This window comes from Papio anubis, chromosome 9, assembly GCF_008728515.1.
Source record: "Papio anubis isolate 15944 chromosome 9, Panubis1.0, whole genome shotgun sequence".
Classification (NCBI taxonomy): domain Eukaryota; kingdom Metazoa; phylum Chordata; class Mammalia; order Primates; family Cercopithecidae; genus Papio; species Papio anubis.
Window position 1 is genome coordinate 13,495,135 of NC_044984.1, and position 16,953 is coordinate 13,512,087.

A 16,953-nucleotide genomic window follows, 5' to 3' on the forward strand; every position below is an offset into this window, starting at 1 on the left:
AACCTTGGGAGCTGTGTTATCTATCTTTCTTTACATTTTTAACAAAGTTATAGTGACAGTCATCAAAATTAGATATTTTGGAAGGAAATATCATTATTCAAACCCATGGGCAGTGTAGATTATGGAATGGGGAGTAAAGAGATGAAGAAATAAGTGTTCTTTCTTGTTAATACTTTCTTCTTTCTTCCCATTTATGAAGACTCACATCGAAAGTTAGGATCTGTAAAGACCGAAGAGTCCTTAGTAAAGAAACCGTTTTATCTTTGTTATAGCCAGTATTTTCCTCCAAATTGATTTTTTTATAGGACCCATGTTTTTCCATATCAAAGTAGATTGATTTGTTATTTTTTATTATATAATTACTGCATGGTCATTTGTAAAATATGATTCTAATTCAGAGAGTTGTTAACAAGAAAGTGTCATTAAAAATCATTATTATAGATACATGCTGTCAGTGAATGTTTATGACTCATTTTTTGATAAATATTTATTAACATTACTCAAGATATTAATGCTTTCTGGAACATACAATAGGAGGAATGCCAGAGCAGAGAAGGGAGAAGTCTGTTTTTTAATGGATTTTATTTACTGTTTTTAAAAAAGATAGATTGGTTCAGCTAAACAAAATGTTGATTATAATGGTCAAAGAGTTAGGTTGGCTCACTTGAAAAATAAATGTGAATTAACAATAGCCAGTCAGTTTCTTTATCTTTGGGAATACAAAGATACTCTTTTGGATTTACACCCCCTTGGTAGAAGGCCTGGAGGGCTTATGATTCTACTTTGCTAAGAACAATTAAAAGTAGGAGGTTTTCTCTTTTAAGTCACTCCTGTGCCATCATACTCTTGATTCTGCACCTTTTAAAAAAATCTTCACATTGCTTGTTATCTGGTCAGACCAGAGTGGGAAGGGAGTTGGATGTGGTGGAGGTGTTCTTTTCCTCTGAAGCTTGGATTTTAATGTTATTAATGTTTATTGGCCCTATCATTTTTATCTTAGAAGACCATAAAAGGAGACTGTTATTTCTGTCTTTATCAGTTAGATTTTATACAAAGATAACTACCATTTAATACTGTTTGCTTAACGTAAATTTACTGTATTCTTATTATCTTTTTCTGCCTTGCATTAGCTCCAACTACCGTGAATGTAACACATCGTCCAGTAACTCAGGTGACCACAAGACTCCCTGTACCAAGAGCTCCTGCAAACCACCAGGTGGTTTATACAACTCTTCCTGCACCACCAGCTCAGGCTCCCTTGCGAGGAACTGTTATGCAGGCTCCTGCTGTTCGGCAGGTCAATCCCCAAAATAGTAAGAGATTTTTCTTGTATATGGCCCCAAGATACATGTAGTTCTCTTCAGCATTTAGTTGGAATGGCATATAATAATGTTAAATTTTGCAACAATTTCTTATAATGTCATATTAAAAGTATTGTTATAAGTTCAAGAGATCTGTACTACAACATAGAAACTATAGTATAGTTAAAATCAATGTAGTGTATTCTTGAAAATAGCCAATAGAGCAGATTTTAAGTATTGTCACCACACACAAGAAAGGTAAGTATGTGAGATCATACATATGTCAGTTAGCTAGATTTAGCCATTCTGCAATGTATGCATATTTCAAACATGTTGTATACCATAAATATATATGATTTTTGTCGATTAAAAAATAGTTTTCAAAAAAGAAATGGCAGTATAACCAAAAATAATCTATTATTATTTTTCTTCCCTTAGGAGAGTTAAACAGAGAAAATTGTTCATGTATACTAGTTGATTTGTGCTCTGAGTGTTGTCTTTAATTTAAGTTTATTTATGGCCTGTATTGGTGTAGTACACAATTTGATGTTGGTATATTCTCTACTCTATTAAGAAACACCTTACCTAATTAGAGTGGGAATGGTCAATTGTGATTTAGCCCAGATGATGGAAATCATGGTAAAGGATAGCCTTCAATGAGAGTCTTAAAGATATGGAAAGTGGCTGAGAAAAGAAGGGAAAATGTTAAAGAAAGCTTATAGTTTCCTGTATATATCATATATTAGTTACATACATATGTTACATATATGTAACGTATGTTACAAATATGACATGTTTTAAAGTTATATGTTAACCACATATAAGCAGTAGTAGAATATATCATATAAACACAAGCTTATATAAAAGGTATATCTAAACTTTCAAGTAAAGAAAAATAATAAAATGAGTTACATATGAACTCTTCATCAGGTTAAGAAGTAGAAATTTTTCAGTATCCTGTAAGTGCTCTTGTATCCCATCTTGACTACATCCCTTTTCCTTTCCATCAAAGGTTAACCACTGTTCCTACTTTTCTATTAGTCATTCTGCTTTTCTTTATGATTTTGCCACCAAAATTGATATCATTTAAACATATTAGGGTTCTCTAGAGGGACAGAACTGACAGGATAAATAGATACATAAAGGGGAGTTTACTATTAACTTACACGATCAAAAGGTCCCTCAATAGGCTGTCTGCAAGCTGTGGAGCAAGGAGAGCCAGACTGAATCCCCAAACTAAAGAATTTGGTGTCCAGTGTTGAAGGGCAGAAAGCATCCAGCACAGGAGAAAGATGTAGGCTGGAAGGCTAACCAGTCTCTCCATTTCATGTTTTTCTGCCTGCTTTGTATTCATTGACAGTTGATTAGATTGTGCCCACCAGATTAAAGGTGGATCTGCCTTCCCCAGCCCACTGACTCGAATGTTAATCTCTTTTGGCAACACCCTAACAGACACACCCAGAATTACTATTTTGTATCCTTCCATCAAGTTGACACTCAGTGTTAACCATCACAAGTCCACCCCTTGTCAACTTGAACCCATACACATCTCCTCGAATTATACATATTCTTCAAATAAAGAGAGTAGTAAGGCCATAATTAAACCTAACATAATATAGCTATCCTTTGTACAACCGGAAATGCACCAATCCCAAGCCAAATACTGTTACATAAAATTAACAATACTTAAATGTTGATAGGAAGTCAGTAAATCTTATGTCACATGATGAAGGAAAAGGAAATAAAGGTATTTTCTTGTACAAGTGTATACATGCACAAACATGTTTTTAGCAAAAGAAGGAGGAAATACTCATGACAATTACAGTCCCTGATAACTGCAACTGGTCACATGGTCGTGGCTGGTATTGATAACTACCTTCTTCTACTACCTATTCTGTATTCTCTTTGCCTTCAGCAAGCACCTCAGCTGGTCATGGTTTATTCCTGGTGGAGTGACCCAGTCTTTCATTCCTGAGTATTTTTAGTGCTGCATAGATTGGGGTGTTATAGTTTCCTGTTGACCTTAATCACAGGGCATGGTAAAACTAAGAGACACCTTAATGGATCTCCTGTATTCCATGCATACTCTTCCTTACCTCCATTGTGGAACAGTAGACTGATTTCTTCTTGGTGGTCCGGGACAGTCACCACAGCCAACACTAACTCCCTTGTTAGCCTGTTGACTTAAAGGTAAGAGGAGCCAAAAGTGTCCAGGGGGCAATCTTAAGTTCCCGTTTAATGGAATCATTATGTCTCCTGGTGCGAGCGTTCCTCCCTCTGGAACTAAGACCTCTAGGCCAGCAGAACATAATGTCACAGGAACAGGAAGCAAAAATTTTGCTAGATCCCTAGGGGTGAAGGTGAGTGGTGCCACTTCCACTTACACCCCCTGATTCCTGGACCCATGAATCCTGGCTATGGAAGAAACAGCACCATATATATTGGACGCTGATTCAGAGCGTATGCAGCCTTCTGGAGAACTTTGCCCCAGCCCTGCAAAGTATTGTCATCTGGTTGGGATTGTAATTGTGACTTAAAAAGGCCATTCCACCATTCTGTAAATCCAGCTGCTTCAGGACAATGAGGAACATGGTAAGACCAATGGGTTCCATGAGAACAAGCCCACTGCCACACTCCTTTAGCCATAAAATGAGTGCCTGGGTCAGAGGCAGTGCTGTGTGGAATACCATGATGGTGGATAAGGCATTTTGTGAGTCCATGGATAGTAGTCTTGGCAGAAGCATTGTGTGCAGCATAGGCAAACCCATATCTGGAGTAAATGTCTATTCCAGGGAGGACAAATCTCTTCCCTTTCCATGATGGAAGAGGTCCAATATAATCAACCTGCCACCAGGTAGCTAGCTGATCACTCCAAGGAATGGCGTGCTATATGGTGGGCTCAGTGTTGGTCTGTTCTGCTGGCAATTGGACACTCAGCAATGTCCATAGTCAGGTCAGCCTTGGTACGTGGAAGTCCATGTTGCTGAGCCCAGGCATCACGTCCAGCACTGCCACCATGGCTACTTTGTTCATGAGCCTATTGGGCGATGGACAGGGGTGGCTGTGGATAGAAGCTGAGTGGTGTCCACAGAACGGGTCATCCTATCAACTGGATTATTAATATCCTCCTCTGCTGAGGTCACCCGTTGGTGAGCACTCACAAAGGATACAAATACCTTCACAGTTTTTGACCACTCAAAGAGTCCATGCACATATCTCTTCCCCAAATTTCTTTGTCACCAATTTTCCAATCATAATTCTTCCTAGTCCTTGACCATCCATCTAAACCATTGGTTACAACCCATAAGTATATATAATCGTGCATCTGGCCATCTATGCTTCCAAGCAAAGTGCACAACCAGGTGTGCTGCTCGTAGTTCTTCCAACTGGGAAAATTTCCCTTCACCGGTGTCCTTCAGGGATGTCCTAGAAAGGGGCTGTAGTGCTGCAGCTGTGCACTTTCCAGTGGTGCCGCCATATGGTGCAGAACCATCTGTGAACCAGGCCCTAGTCATCTGTTCCACTGTCAGGTGATCATAGGGACCCCCCATGAGGCCATCAGTACAGGCTGGGTAAGAGAATGCAGGGTGGCAGGAGTGGAGACATGGGCATTGAGCCACTTCCTCATGTAAATTACTTGTGCCTTCAGCACCTGCTCGAACTCAACCACATATATACCACTTCCATTTGATGCATGACCTACTTTATAGCTAAATAGGTCAGAAAGCACCCAGTTCATGATAGTCAGCTCAGGTCACATGAGACTTGATGACCCATAATCAAATGTTCAGTTTCCACCAAAGCCCAGTTAACAGACCAAGAGCTGTCTCTCAAAAGGAGAGTAGTTACCTGCAAAAGATGGCAGAGCCTTGCTCCAAAATCCTGGAGGCCTCTGCTGTGATTCACCTATGGGGTCCTGCCAAAGGCTCTAACAGCATCCCTCTCTGCCCCTCACACCTCAGGCACCATTGAATCTGCTGGGTCATGTGGCCCAAGTGGCAGAACAGCTTGCCCAATAACCTGGACCTGTTGCAGAGCCTTCTCCTGTTCTGAACCACACTCAAAACTGGCAGCCTTTCAGTACAGTCGATAAATGGGCTGGAGTAACACACCCAAATGAGAAATGTGTTGCCTCCAAAATCCAAATAGGTCCACTAGACGTTGTGCTTGTTTCTTGGTTGTAGGAAGGGCCAATTGCAGCAACTAGTCTTTGCTTTCACTGGAATGTGTTGACAGGCCCCACATCACTGGACCCCTAGAAATTTTAGTGAGGTAGAAGGTCCCCGAATTTAGTCGGATTTATTTCCCATCCTCTGGCACACAAATGTCTCACCAATGAGTTCAGTGTTTTTGCTGCTACTTGCTCACTTGATCCAATCAGAATAATGTCATCAATATAATGGACCAGTGTGATATCTTGCAGGAGCAAAAACTGATCAAGGTCTCTCTGAATAAGATTATGACACAAAGCTGGAGAGTTGATATACCCCTGAGGTAAGACAGTGAAGGTATATTGTCGTCTTTGCCCACTGAAGGCAAATTGCTTCTGGCGGTCCTTTGGACAGGAATGGAGAAAAAGGATTTGCCAAGTCAATGGCTGCACTCCAGGTACTAGGAGATGTGTTAATTTTATCAAGGAATGAAACCGCATCTGATACAGCAGCTGCAATTAGAGATACCACTTGATTAAGCTTACGATAATCCACTGCCATTCTTCAAGATCCATCTGTCTTCTGCATAGGCCAAGTAGGAGAATTGAATGGGGACGTGGTGGCAAGCACCGCCTCTGCATCTTTCAAGTCCTTGATGGTGGCACTAATCTCAGTACCTCCAGGGATGGGATATAGTTCTTGATTTACTATTTTTTAGAGGCAGCTCTAATGGCTTCCAACTGACCTTTCCCACCATAGTTGCCCTCACCCTGCCAGTCAAGGAGCCAATGTGGTGGATCTGCCAGCTGCTAAGTATGTCGATGCCGATTATGCATTTTGGCACTGGGGAAATGACCACAGGATGAATCTAGGGACCACTGGACCCACTGTAAGTGAGACCTGAGATAAAACTCCATTAATTATCTGACCTCCATAAGCCCCTACTTTAACTGGAGGACCACAGTGATGCTTTGGGTCTCCTGGAATCAATGTCTGCTCAGAACCAGTGTCCAGTAGTGCCTGAAATGTCTGATCATTTCCCTTTCCCCAGTGCACAGTTACCCTGGTAAAATGCCAGAGGTCTCCTGTGGGAAGGATGGGAGAAAGATTCACTGCATAAGTTGTCAGGAATGTAGTGGGATCCTTCCTCAAGGGAACCCAGCCTCGCCTTCATTCAAGGGATTCTTGGTCTGTAAACTGACTCAAGTCTAGAACTTGAGGGGTTGTCATTCTCTGTTTTTATTATTCAATTTATTCTTTTGTTCCATCGACCTAGAAGTTTTCTGGTTGTATAAATTAGGAATGCAGTAGGCTTCCATCAGTTTCACCTCTAGGAACACTGTGATTAATTAGCCAATGCCAGAGCTCTATCCAAGTCAGACTCTTCTGATTGCCACTTTATCTCTGCTGTCCATTATGGTAGCTACGCCCACCTTGCCTTGGACACTTGAGTGCCGCCACGTGGCCCCTGTCAACTTAGGATCCAGTTATTCCCATTGTATTTACATTTTGTGGTTGAGTGACTGCAGTTGCCACTGTTAGATCTGACATACAGAGTCGAGCAATTAGAGGGCTCTTCAAAGATACAGGTGCTGCCCTCACAAATCTATTTCTCAAGGCATTGGTCAAGGGTATATCTTCTGGGCCTTCCCAGCTGGGATGACTAGCTCTAAAGTGACTGATGATAAAGTTCACTCTGTCATCCCAATCTCCTTAGTCTTTGGATCCCTTCCTGTACATTAACCAAGGGAGATCAGTCATTTCCAGCTCACTCACAGTGTGCCATCTTTCAATCCTTATTTCAACTAACTAAGCAAATAATCTATTAGAACCTTTTATTTTTTAACTCCCTGAGCTAACCTGAAATGCAGAGTCCCTACTTAGTGGGCTTAAATCAAGAAATTCAGCCTGATCCAAAATTGTTCCTTCTACCATAATTTCATACCCTTAATATCGATCCCCATGCCTGTTCTCCAGATTTCTGTTCATGTAGATTAGAGAACTCAAAACAGTTCTCTTTGAGTGTAGCGTACGTTCTCATAGGTCACACTCAAGCTCACCTCTAGGGGCCCACCAGTACTTTAGTTACAGGTCTAGAAGCAAAGAGAGGTGTTTGGAGTGGCTCCTGAGAAGACTCAACATTGTCTTACCTGGCAACTGCCTCAGAGGAGGCCATCACTGTTGCCTCACATAGCACAGACTTTATTTCCTCAGACAAAGTTGGAAAGACTGATGGCAGCATGGGTCAGGGAGGGTATGTTGCCCCCACTGGGTGTAGGGAAGCTGTTCCAATCAATGCCCTCACTGTAGCTGTAAACACCTGGTGAGCCTGTGCATGCCTCTTTTGTTGTAGGTTAGCCAATTGCATGATAAGAGCTTGTGTCTGTTTTTCTACAATTTCAGCTCTTTCTCTATAGGAGATAACTGTCTCACTCAGGGCAATCTTAGCAGATTTCAGGGTCAGTATTTGCTTCAGAAGCCAGGAGACTGAATCCCTGAGTTCATCATTTTCTTTGTTTTTCTTTTTTTTTTTTTTTTTTTGAGACGGAGTCTCACTCTGTCGCCCAGGCTGGAGTGCAGTGATGAGATCTCGGCTCACTGCAAGTTCCGCCTCCCGGGTTCACGTCATTCTTCTGCCTCAGCCTCCTGAGTAGCTTGGACTACAGGCGCCCGCCACCACGCCCGGCTAATTTTTTTGTATTTTTGGTAGAGAAGAGGTGTCACTGTATGGGTCAGGATCTCCTGACCTCATGATCCACCCGCCTCGGCCTCCCAAAGTGCTGGGATTACAGGTATGAACCACTGCACCCAGCCCATCATTTTCTTTTATCACTTTGTCCACTAAACTTAGGAGGAACCGACCAGTTTCATTATGTTCCTTGGTTCTCCACATACGGTCCAAGGTATCGTGTACAGAGTCACTAAACTCCTTGCCTCTCACAAGCGGCGATTCAGGAGTGTCAAATGCATTTATTTTGCATAACTCTAAACAGTTCACACCAGGTGCTATCAGTGTTCTTTATACTATTAGAAGTAGAGTCCTTAGCATTTGTGGATCTAATCACATTAAGCAGCCAACTCCAGAAACCCCAAAACCAACGAAAGAACTCCATCCTTCATATTCGGTTCTTCTAGACCCCCAATCCTGGTACCAAAATCTGAATTAGTCAGGGTTCTCTAAAGGGACAGAACTAATAAGACACACACATAGCCTAATAATTTATAGATATAGTACATATTTTATATATATCTATAAAGAGTAGTTTATTAAATGTTAACACTATCACAAGATCCCACAATAGTCTGTCTGCAAACTTAGGAGCAAGGAAAGCCAGTCTGACACCCAAAACTGAGAAACCTGGAGACCAATGTTTCAGGGTAGGAAGCATCCAGCAGGGGAGAAAGATGTAGGCCTGGGAGACTAGACCAGTCTCTTCATTTCACGTTTTTTTTGCCTGCTTTTTATTTGCTGACAGCTGATTAGATTGTGACCACCAGATTAAGGGTGGATCTGCCTTCCCCCGCCCACTGACTCAAATGTTAATCTCTTTTGGCAACACACTTACAGACACACCCAGGATTAATACTTTGTGTCCTTCAATCCAATCAAGTGGCACTTTGTATTAACTCTGTCACAAGTCTACCCTTTGTCAACTTGAATCCATATACATCTAATATCATACACAGTCTTCAAATAGAGTAATAAAGCCATACTTACACCTAATATAATACAATTATCCTTTGTACAACTGGAAATGCACCAATCCCCAAGCCAAATACTATGACATAAAGTTAACAATATTTAAATGTTGATAGGAAGTCAGTAAATCTTACATCACATGATGAAGGAAAAGGAAATAAAGATATTTTGTTCGTACAAGTGCATATATGCACAAACATGTTTTTAGCAAAAGAAGGAAGAAATACTCATAAAAATTACAGTCCCCATTTCTGCTACTGGTCACATGGTCATAGCTGGTATTGATGACTGCCTTTTTCTACTACCCATTCTGTAGTCTCTTTGCATTCAGCAAGCACCTCAGCTGGTCGTGGTTTTATTCCTGGTGGAGTGACCCAATCCTTCATTCCTGAAGGGTCTGGGCCATTTTTAGTGCTGCCTAGATTGGGCTGTTACAGTTTCCTGTTGACCTTAATCACAGGGCATGGTAATACTAAGACACGCCTTAATGGATCTCCTGTATTCCATGTATACTCTTCCTTACCTCTGTTGTGGAACAGTAGACTGATTTCTTCTTGCTAGTCTGGTACAGTCACCACAACCAACACTAACTCCCTTGTTAGCCTGTTGACTTAAAGGTAAGAGGAGCCAAAAGTATCCAGGTGGCAATCTTAAGTTCCAGTTTAATGGAATCATTGTGTCTCCTGGTGCGAGCGTTCCTCCCTCTGGAACTAAGACCTCTAGGCCAGCAGAAGGTAATAATCGCAGGAAAAGGAAGCAAAAATTTTGCTAGTGGATCCCTAGGGGTGAAGGTGAGTGGTGCCAGTTCCACTTTACCTGCTGATTCCTGGACCCGTGAATCCTGGCTATTGGAGAAACAGCACCAATATTGGATGCTGATTCAGTGCATACGTAGCCTTCTGGAGAATTTTGCCCCAGACTTGCAAAGTATTGTCACCTTGTTGGCGTTGTAATTGTGACTTAAAAAGGCCATTACACCGTTCTGTAAATCCAGCTGCTTCAGGACAATGAGAAACATGGTAAGACCAGTGAATTCCATGAGCATGAGCCCACTGCCGCACTTAGCCATAGAGTGAGTGCCTTGGTCAGAGTCAATTCTGTGTGGAATACCATGATGGTGGATAAGGCATTCTGTGAGTCCATGGATAGTAGTCTTGGCAGAAGCATTGTGTGCAGCATCATAGGCAAACTCATATCTGGAGTAAGTGTCTGTTCCAGGGAGGATAAACCTCTTCCCTTTCCTTAATGGAAGAGGTCCAATACAATCAACTTGCCACCGGCTAGCTAGCTGATCACCCCGAGGAATGGCATGCCATATCAAGGGCTCAGTGTTGGTCTCTTCTGCTGGCAGATTGGGTAGTCGACAGCAACCATAGCCACGTCAGCCTTGGTAAGTGGATGTCCATGTTGCTGTGCCCAGGCATCACCTCCAGCACTGCCACCATGGCTACTTTGTTCATGAGCCTATTGGGTGATGACAAGGGTGGCTGCGGATAGAGGCTGAGTGGTGTCCACAGAACGGATCATCCTATCGACTTGATTATTAATCTCCTCTGCTGAGGTCACCCGTTGGTGAGCAGTCACAGGGGATACAAATATCTTCACAGTTTCTGACCACTTAAAAAGGTCCATGCACATGTTTCTTCCCCAAATTTCTTTGTTCACCAATTTTGTAATCATGCTTCTTCCAAATCCCTGATCATCCAGCCAAACCATTGGCTACAGCCCATGAATCTATGTAATCACACATCTAACCATTTCTCCTTCTAAGCAAATCATACAACCTGGTGCACTGCTCAAGATTCTGCCCACTGAGAAGATGTTCTTTCACTGCTGTTCTTCAGGGATGTCCTAGAAAGGGGCTGTAGTGCTGCTTCTGTGCACTTTGCAGTGGTGCCTGCATATGGTGCAGAACCATCTGTGAACCAGGCCTTAGTCATCTGTTCCACTGTCAGGTGATCATAGGGACTCCCCATGAGGCCATCTGTGCAGGCTAGGGAAGAGAATGCAGGGTGGCAGGAGTGGAGATATGGGCATTTGAGCCACTTCCACTTGTAAATTACTTGTGCCTTCAGCACCTGCTGGAACCCAACCACATATATACCACTTCCATTTGATGCATGACCCACTTTATGGCTAAATAGGTCAGAAAGCACCCGGTTCATGATAGTCAGCTCAGTGATGACCCACAGTCAAATGTTCAGTTTCCACCAAAGCCCAGTTAACAGACCAAGAGCTGTCTCTCAAAAGGGAGTAGTTACCTGCAAAAGAAGGCAGTGCCTTGTTCCAAAATCCTAGAGGCCTCCACTGTGATTCACCTATGGGGTCCTGCCAAAGGCTCTAAAAGCATCCCTCTCTTCCCCTCACACCTCAGGCACCATTGAATCTGCTGGGTCATATGGCCCATGTGGCAGAACAGCTTGCCCAGTAGCCTGAACCTGTTGCAGAGCCTTTTCCTGTTCTAGATTGCACTCAGAACTGGCAGCCTTTCAGTACACTCGATAAATGGACTGGAGTAACACACCCAAATGAGGAATGTGTTGCCTCCAAAATCCAAATAGGTCCACTAGACGTTGTGCTTGTTTCTTGGTTGTAGGAAGGGCCAATTGCAGCAACTAGTCTTTGCCTTCACTGGAATGTGTTGACAGGCCCCACATCACTGGACCCCTAGAAATTTTAGTGAGGTAGAAGGTCCCCGAATTTAGTCGGATTTATTTCCCATCCTCTGGCACACAAATGTCTCACCAATGAGTTCAGTGTTTTTGCTGCTACTTGCTCACTTGATCCAATCAGAATAATGTCATCAATATAATGGACCAGTGTGATATCTTGCAGGAGCAAAAACTGATCAAGGTCTCTCTGAATAAGATTATGACACAAAGCTGGAGAGTTGATATACCCCTGAGGTAAGACAGTGAAGGTATATTGTCGTCTTTGCCCACTGAAGGCAAATTGCTTCTGGCGGTTCTTGTGGACAGGAACGGAGAAAAAGGATTTGCCAAGTCAATGGCTGCACTCCAGGTACTAGGAGATGTGTTAATTTTATCAAGGAATGAAACCGCATCTGATACAGCAGCTGCAATTAGAGTCACCACTTCATTAAGCTTATGATAATCCACTGCCATTCTTCAAGATCCATCTGTCTTCTGCATAGGCCAAATGGGAGAATTGAATGGGGACGTGGTGGCAAGCACCGCCTCTGCATCTTTCAAGTCCTTGATGGTGGCACTGATCTCCTCAGTACCTCCAGGGATGGATAGTTTTTGATTTACTGTTTTTTAGAGGCAGCTCTAATGGCTTCCAACTGACCTTTCCCACCATAGTTGCCCTCACCCTACCAGTCAAGGAGCCAATGTAGTGGTTCTGCCAGCTACTAAGTATGTTGATGCCGATTATGCATTTTGGCACTGGCGAAATGACCACAGGATGAATCCAGGGACCACTGGACCCACTGTAAGTGAGACCTGAGATAAAACTCCATTAATTATCTGACCTCCATAAGCCCCTACTTTAACTGGAGGACCACAATGATGCTTTGGGTCCCCTGGAATCAATGCTCAGAACCAGTGTCCAGTAGTGCCTGAAATGTCTGATCATTTCCCTCTCCCTAGTGCACAATTACCCTGGTAAAAGGCCAGAGATCTCCTTGGGGAAGGGTGGGAGAAAGATTCACTGCATAAATTGTTGGGAATGTAGTGGGGGTCATTCCTCAAGGGTATCAGGCCTCCCCTTCATTCAAGGGGTTCTTGATTGGTAAACTGGCTCAAGTCTAGAAATTCACTGAGGGGTCGTTATTCTGTTTTTATTATTCAATTTAGTCTTTTGTCCATTTGACCTAGAAGTTTTCTGGTTGTATAAATTAAGTAGGAATGCAGTAGGCTTCCTATCAGTTTCACCTCTAGGAACACTGTGATTAATTAGCCAATGCCAGAGCTCTATCCAAGTCAGACTCTTCTGATTGCCACTTTGCCTCTGCTGTCCATTATGGTAGCTATACCCACCTTGTCTTTGACAGTTGAGTGCCGCCACTTGGCCCCTGCCACCTGGGGATCCAATTATTTCCATTATGTTTAAATTTTGTAGTTGAGTGACTGCGGTTCCCACTGTTAGATCTGACATACAGAGTCGAGCAATTAGAGGGCTCTTCAAAGATACAAGTGCTGCCCTCACAAATCTATTTCTCAAGGCATTGGTCAAGGGTATATCTTCTGGACCCTCCCATCTGGGATGACTAGCTCTAAAGTGACTGATTCACCCTACCATCCCAATCTCCTTAGTCTTTGGATCCCTTCCTCTACATTAACCGAGAGAGATCAGTCATTTCCAGCTCACTCACCGTATGCCATCTTTTAATCCTTATTTCAACCAAGCAAATAACCTATTAGAACCTTTTCTTAACTCCCTGAGCTGCAACCTTAAATGCAGAGTCCCTACTTAGTGGGCCCAAATCAAGAAATTCAGCCTGATCCAACTTTGTTCCTTCCACCATAATCTCATACCCTTAGTATTCATCCCCACGCCTGTTCTCCAGATTTCTGTATATATGAATTAGAGAACTCAAAACAGTTCTCTTTGAGTGTAGCGTACGTCCTCATAGGTCACACTCCCAGCCTCACCTCTAGGGGCCCACCAGTACTTTAGTCTAGTTATAGGTCCAGAAACAAAGAGAGGTGTTTGGAGTGGCTCCTGAGAAGAATCAACATTGGCTTGCCTGACAACTGCCTCAGGGGAAGCCATCACTGTTGCCTCACATAGCACAGGCTTTATTTCCTCAAAGTTGGAAAGACTGATGGCAGCATGGGTCAGGAAGTGGACGTTGCCACTACTGGGAATGGGGAAGCTGTTCTTTCTGGCAGAAAAGCTTCATCGGAGTTTACAGACTCAGTGTCCCCAGCTTCATCTGGGTCCTTCCACGCACCCCCATTCCAAGTTTCAGGGTCCCATTCTTTTCCAGTCAATGCCCTCACTTTAACAGTAGACACCTGGCAAGACTGTGCATGTATCTTTCATTGCAGGTCAGACACTCGCATGATAAGAGCTTATGTCTGTTTTTCCACAACTTCAGCTCTTTCTCTACAGGAGATAAGACTCTTATTCAGGGCAATCTTAGCAGTTTTGAGCCTCAGTATCTTCTTCTGAAGCTGAGAGACAGAATCCCTGAGTTCATCATTTTCTTTCATCACCTTGTCCACTGCACTTAGGAACCAGCTTCATTATGTTCCTTGGTTCTCCACATATGGTCCAAGGTATTATGTATAGAGTCACTAAACTCCTAGCTTCTCACAAGCTGTGAATCAGGAGTGTCAAATGCATTTATTTTGCATAACTCTGTAAACAGTTCATACCAGGGACTATCAGTGTTCTCTATACTATTAGAAATAGAGTTTTTAACATTTTTAGGTCTAATCACATTAAGCAACCAACTCCAGAAACCCCAAAACCAATGAAAGAACTCCATCCTTAATATTCTGTTCCTCTGGACCCCACTCCTGGTACCAAAATCTGAATTAGGGTTCTCTAGAGGTACAGAGCTAATAGAATATATATATTTTTGTGTGTGTGTGTATATATGTATATATACACATATATGTATCCTATATACAATATTCATATAGTATATACTATATATAAACTAATAGGATGTATTTTATATATTATATATGTATTAAACTAATAGGGTATATACATAAAATATGTACTACATATAAACTAATAGTATATATCCACTTTATATCCTACTACTTTATATATACAGTGTATCTTTTAGTTATATATAAATATTAAATATATGTAAAATGCATACTTTATAGTAAATGTGTATATATATAAAGGGGACTTTATTAAGTATTAATTTACACAATCAGAAGGTCCCACACTACTGGGCATGGTAGCTCACGCCTGTAATCCCAGCACTATGGGAGGCTGAGGCAGGCAGATCACTTGAGGTCAGGAGTTTGAGATGAGGCTGGCCAACATCATGAAACCTCATCCCTACCAAAAATACAAAAATGGCTGGGCATGGTGGCACAAGCCTGTAATCTCAGCTACTCGGAAGGCTGAGGCAGGAGAGCCCAGGAGGCGGAGGATTGCAATGAGCCGAGATCACGCCACTGCCCTCAAGCCTGGGCAACAGAGCCAGACTCTGTCTCAGAAAAAAAAAAAAAAGAAAAAGCAAGATCCCACAATAGGTTGTCTGCAAGCTGAGGAGCAAGGAAAGCCAGTCCAAGTCCCAAAACTGAAGAACCTGGAGGCCAGTGTTCCAGGGCAGGAAGCATCCAGCACAGGAAAAAGATGTAGGCTGGGAGGCTAAGGCTCAGCCAGTCTCTCCTTTTCACGTTTTTCTGCCTGCTTTATATTTTCTGGCAGCTGATTAGATTGCGCCCACCAGATGAAGGGTGGATCTGCCTTCCCCAGTTCACAGACTCTAATGTTAGTATCTTTTGGCAACATCCTCACAGACCCACCCAGGGTTAACACTTTGTGTCCTTCAATCAAGTTGACACTCAGTTTTAACCATAACACATATGTAGTAGTTTTGCAAAATGTGATAGCAAGGAAAAATATAGCTGTTTAAAGAAACAGTAATGCTGTCATTAGAAAATAAACTGATTGGAGTCTCTGGATCATAGTTTGGCTTCAACTCTCTCAAGTTTACAAGAGCATTATCTGGGAAAATTAGTCAACAAGTTTGGAAATGAGTTCTGGGAAACTTGGCTCACTATCGTCCAGGCACCAGGCCAAACTACAGCATGGGCCAGGTACTGAATAAATGGCAGGAGTATGGTCAGGGCAGTAGGTGGCTCTGAATTTTCTATTTTTGTTTCCTTGGTGTATGTCACAGCAGTTTTCTGTGGGGTGAAATGAGTATCCTGAACCAAGGAGCTAGGCATGGAGAAAATGAGAGGAACCTCATTAATACATGGCAAGGATGACTTATTCTGGCTTTCTGTCCTGGTTGAAAAGATGAGACTGCAGAGCTTTTTATGAAGATACTCCCAATTTGTCTATCTTTTGAGTCACACTGCTCCATTATGGCCATTTACCTTTTACATGCGGTACACAACCAGTGTTCTAGGATTTTTGTTCATAGTTCTCCTGGTAAGGATCCTTTTATTTCTCCCTGTGCTGGACCTCCTGTTGCTTGTGTCTCATATTTTTCTCTTTATTTTCTCACATATTGGTGGCACATATTCTCCAGTGACTATTGAGAGAAGGTTTGTGGTAGTTAGAATTTTTTTTTAGTGCTTGCACATAAGAAAGTTTTTTTATCCACAGGCTGGTTGATAGCTTGGCTGAATACGAATAGGACCTCTAAGTTAGAAATATCTTTCCTTTCAAATCTTGAAAACATTGCTTCACTGACTTCAAATATTTAATCTGTTTTCCACCAAATTTACAATAGAATTATTTTATCTTGTAATTTTTTTTTTTTTTTTTTTGGTAGGTGTTACAGTTCGAGTGCCTCAAACAACCACGTATGTTGTAAACAATGGACTAACCCTGGGATCCACAGGACCTCAGCTCACAGTGCATCACCGACCACCACAAGTGCATACTGTAAGTGTTGATGCTTGGTTTTGTAAAATTCTCAACTGTAAAGGTATAAAATATTATTGTAGTTGGCATTTTTCTTTAAAGTGGTTATATCCAAGGGAATTGTTAGGTCTTTCTGCTTTTTCAGAAGTTTATTTCTAAAAATTGATCTTAAACCATTATGAACAAATGTTCATAGGGATGATGATCATTTAGAATCATTGAGTTTGCTTGTGGTGTACAGTATACAAAAACAGGTCCACAGTTG

At 42.2% G+C, this 16,953-nt stretch overlaps 1 protein-coding gene across 12 annotated transcripts in view; it reads left to right on the forward strand.

Moving 5' to 3' along the window:
* Positions 1 to 16,953, forward strand: part of ATF7IP (activating transcription factor 7 interacting protein) — a 136,294-nt gene that overhangs the window by 112,963 nt on the left and 6,378 nt on the right. For all 12 annotated transcript variants that reach the window (XM_003906038.4, XM_009180266.3, XM_009180259.3 and 9 more), the window contains 2 exons: positions 1,131 to 1,313; positions 16,597 to 16,709. In XM_003906038.4, the coding sequence (XP_003906087.2) occupies positions 1,131 to 1,313; positions 16,597 to 16,709 (296 nt within the window). The remainder of the gene's footprint in view (positions 1 to 1,130; positions 1,314 to 16,596; positions 16,710 to 16,953) is intronic.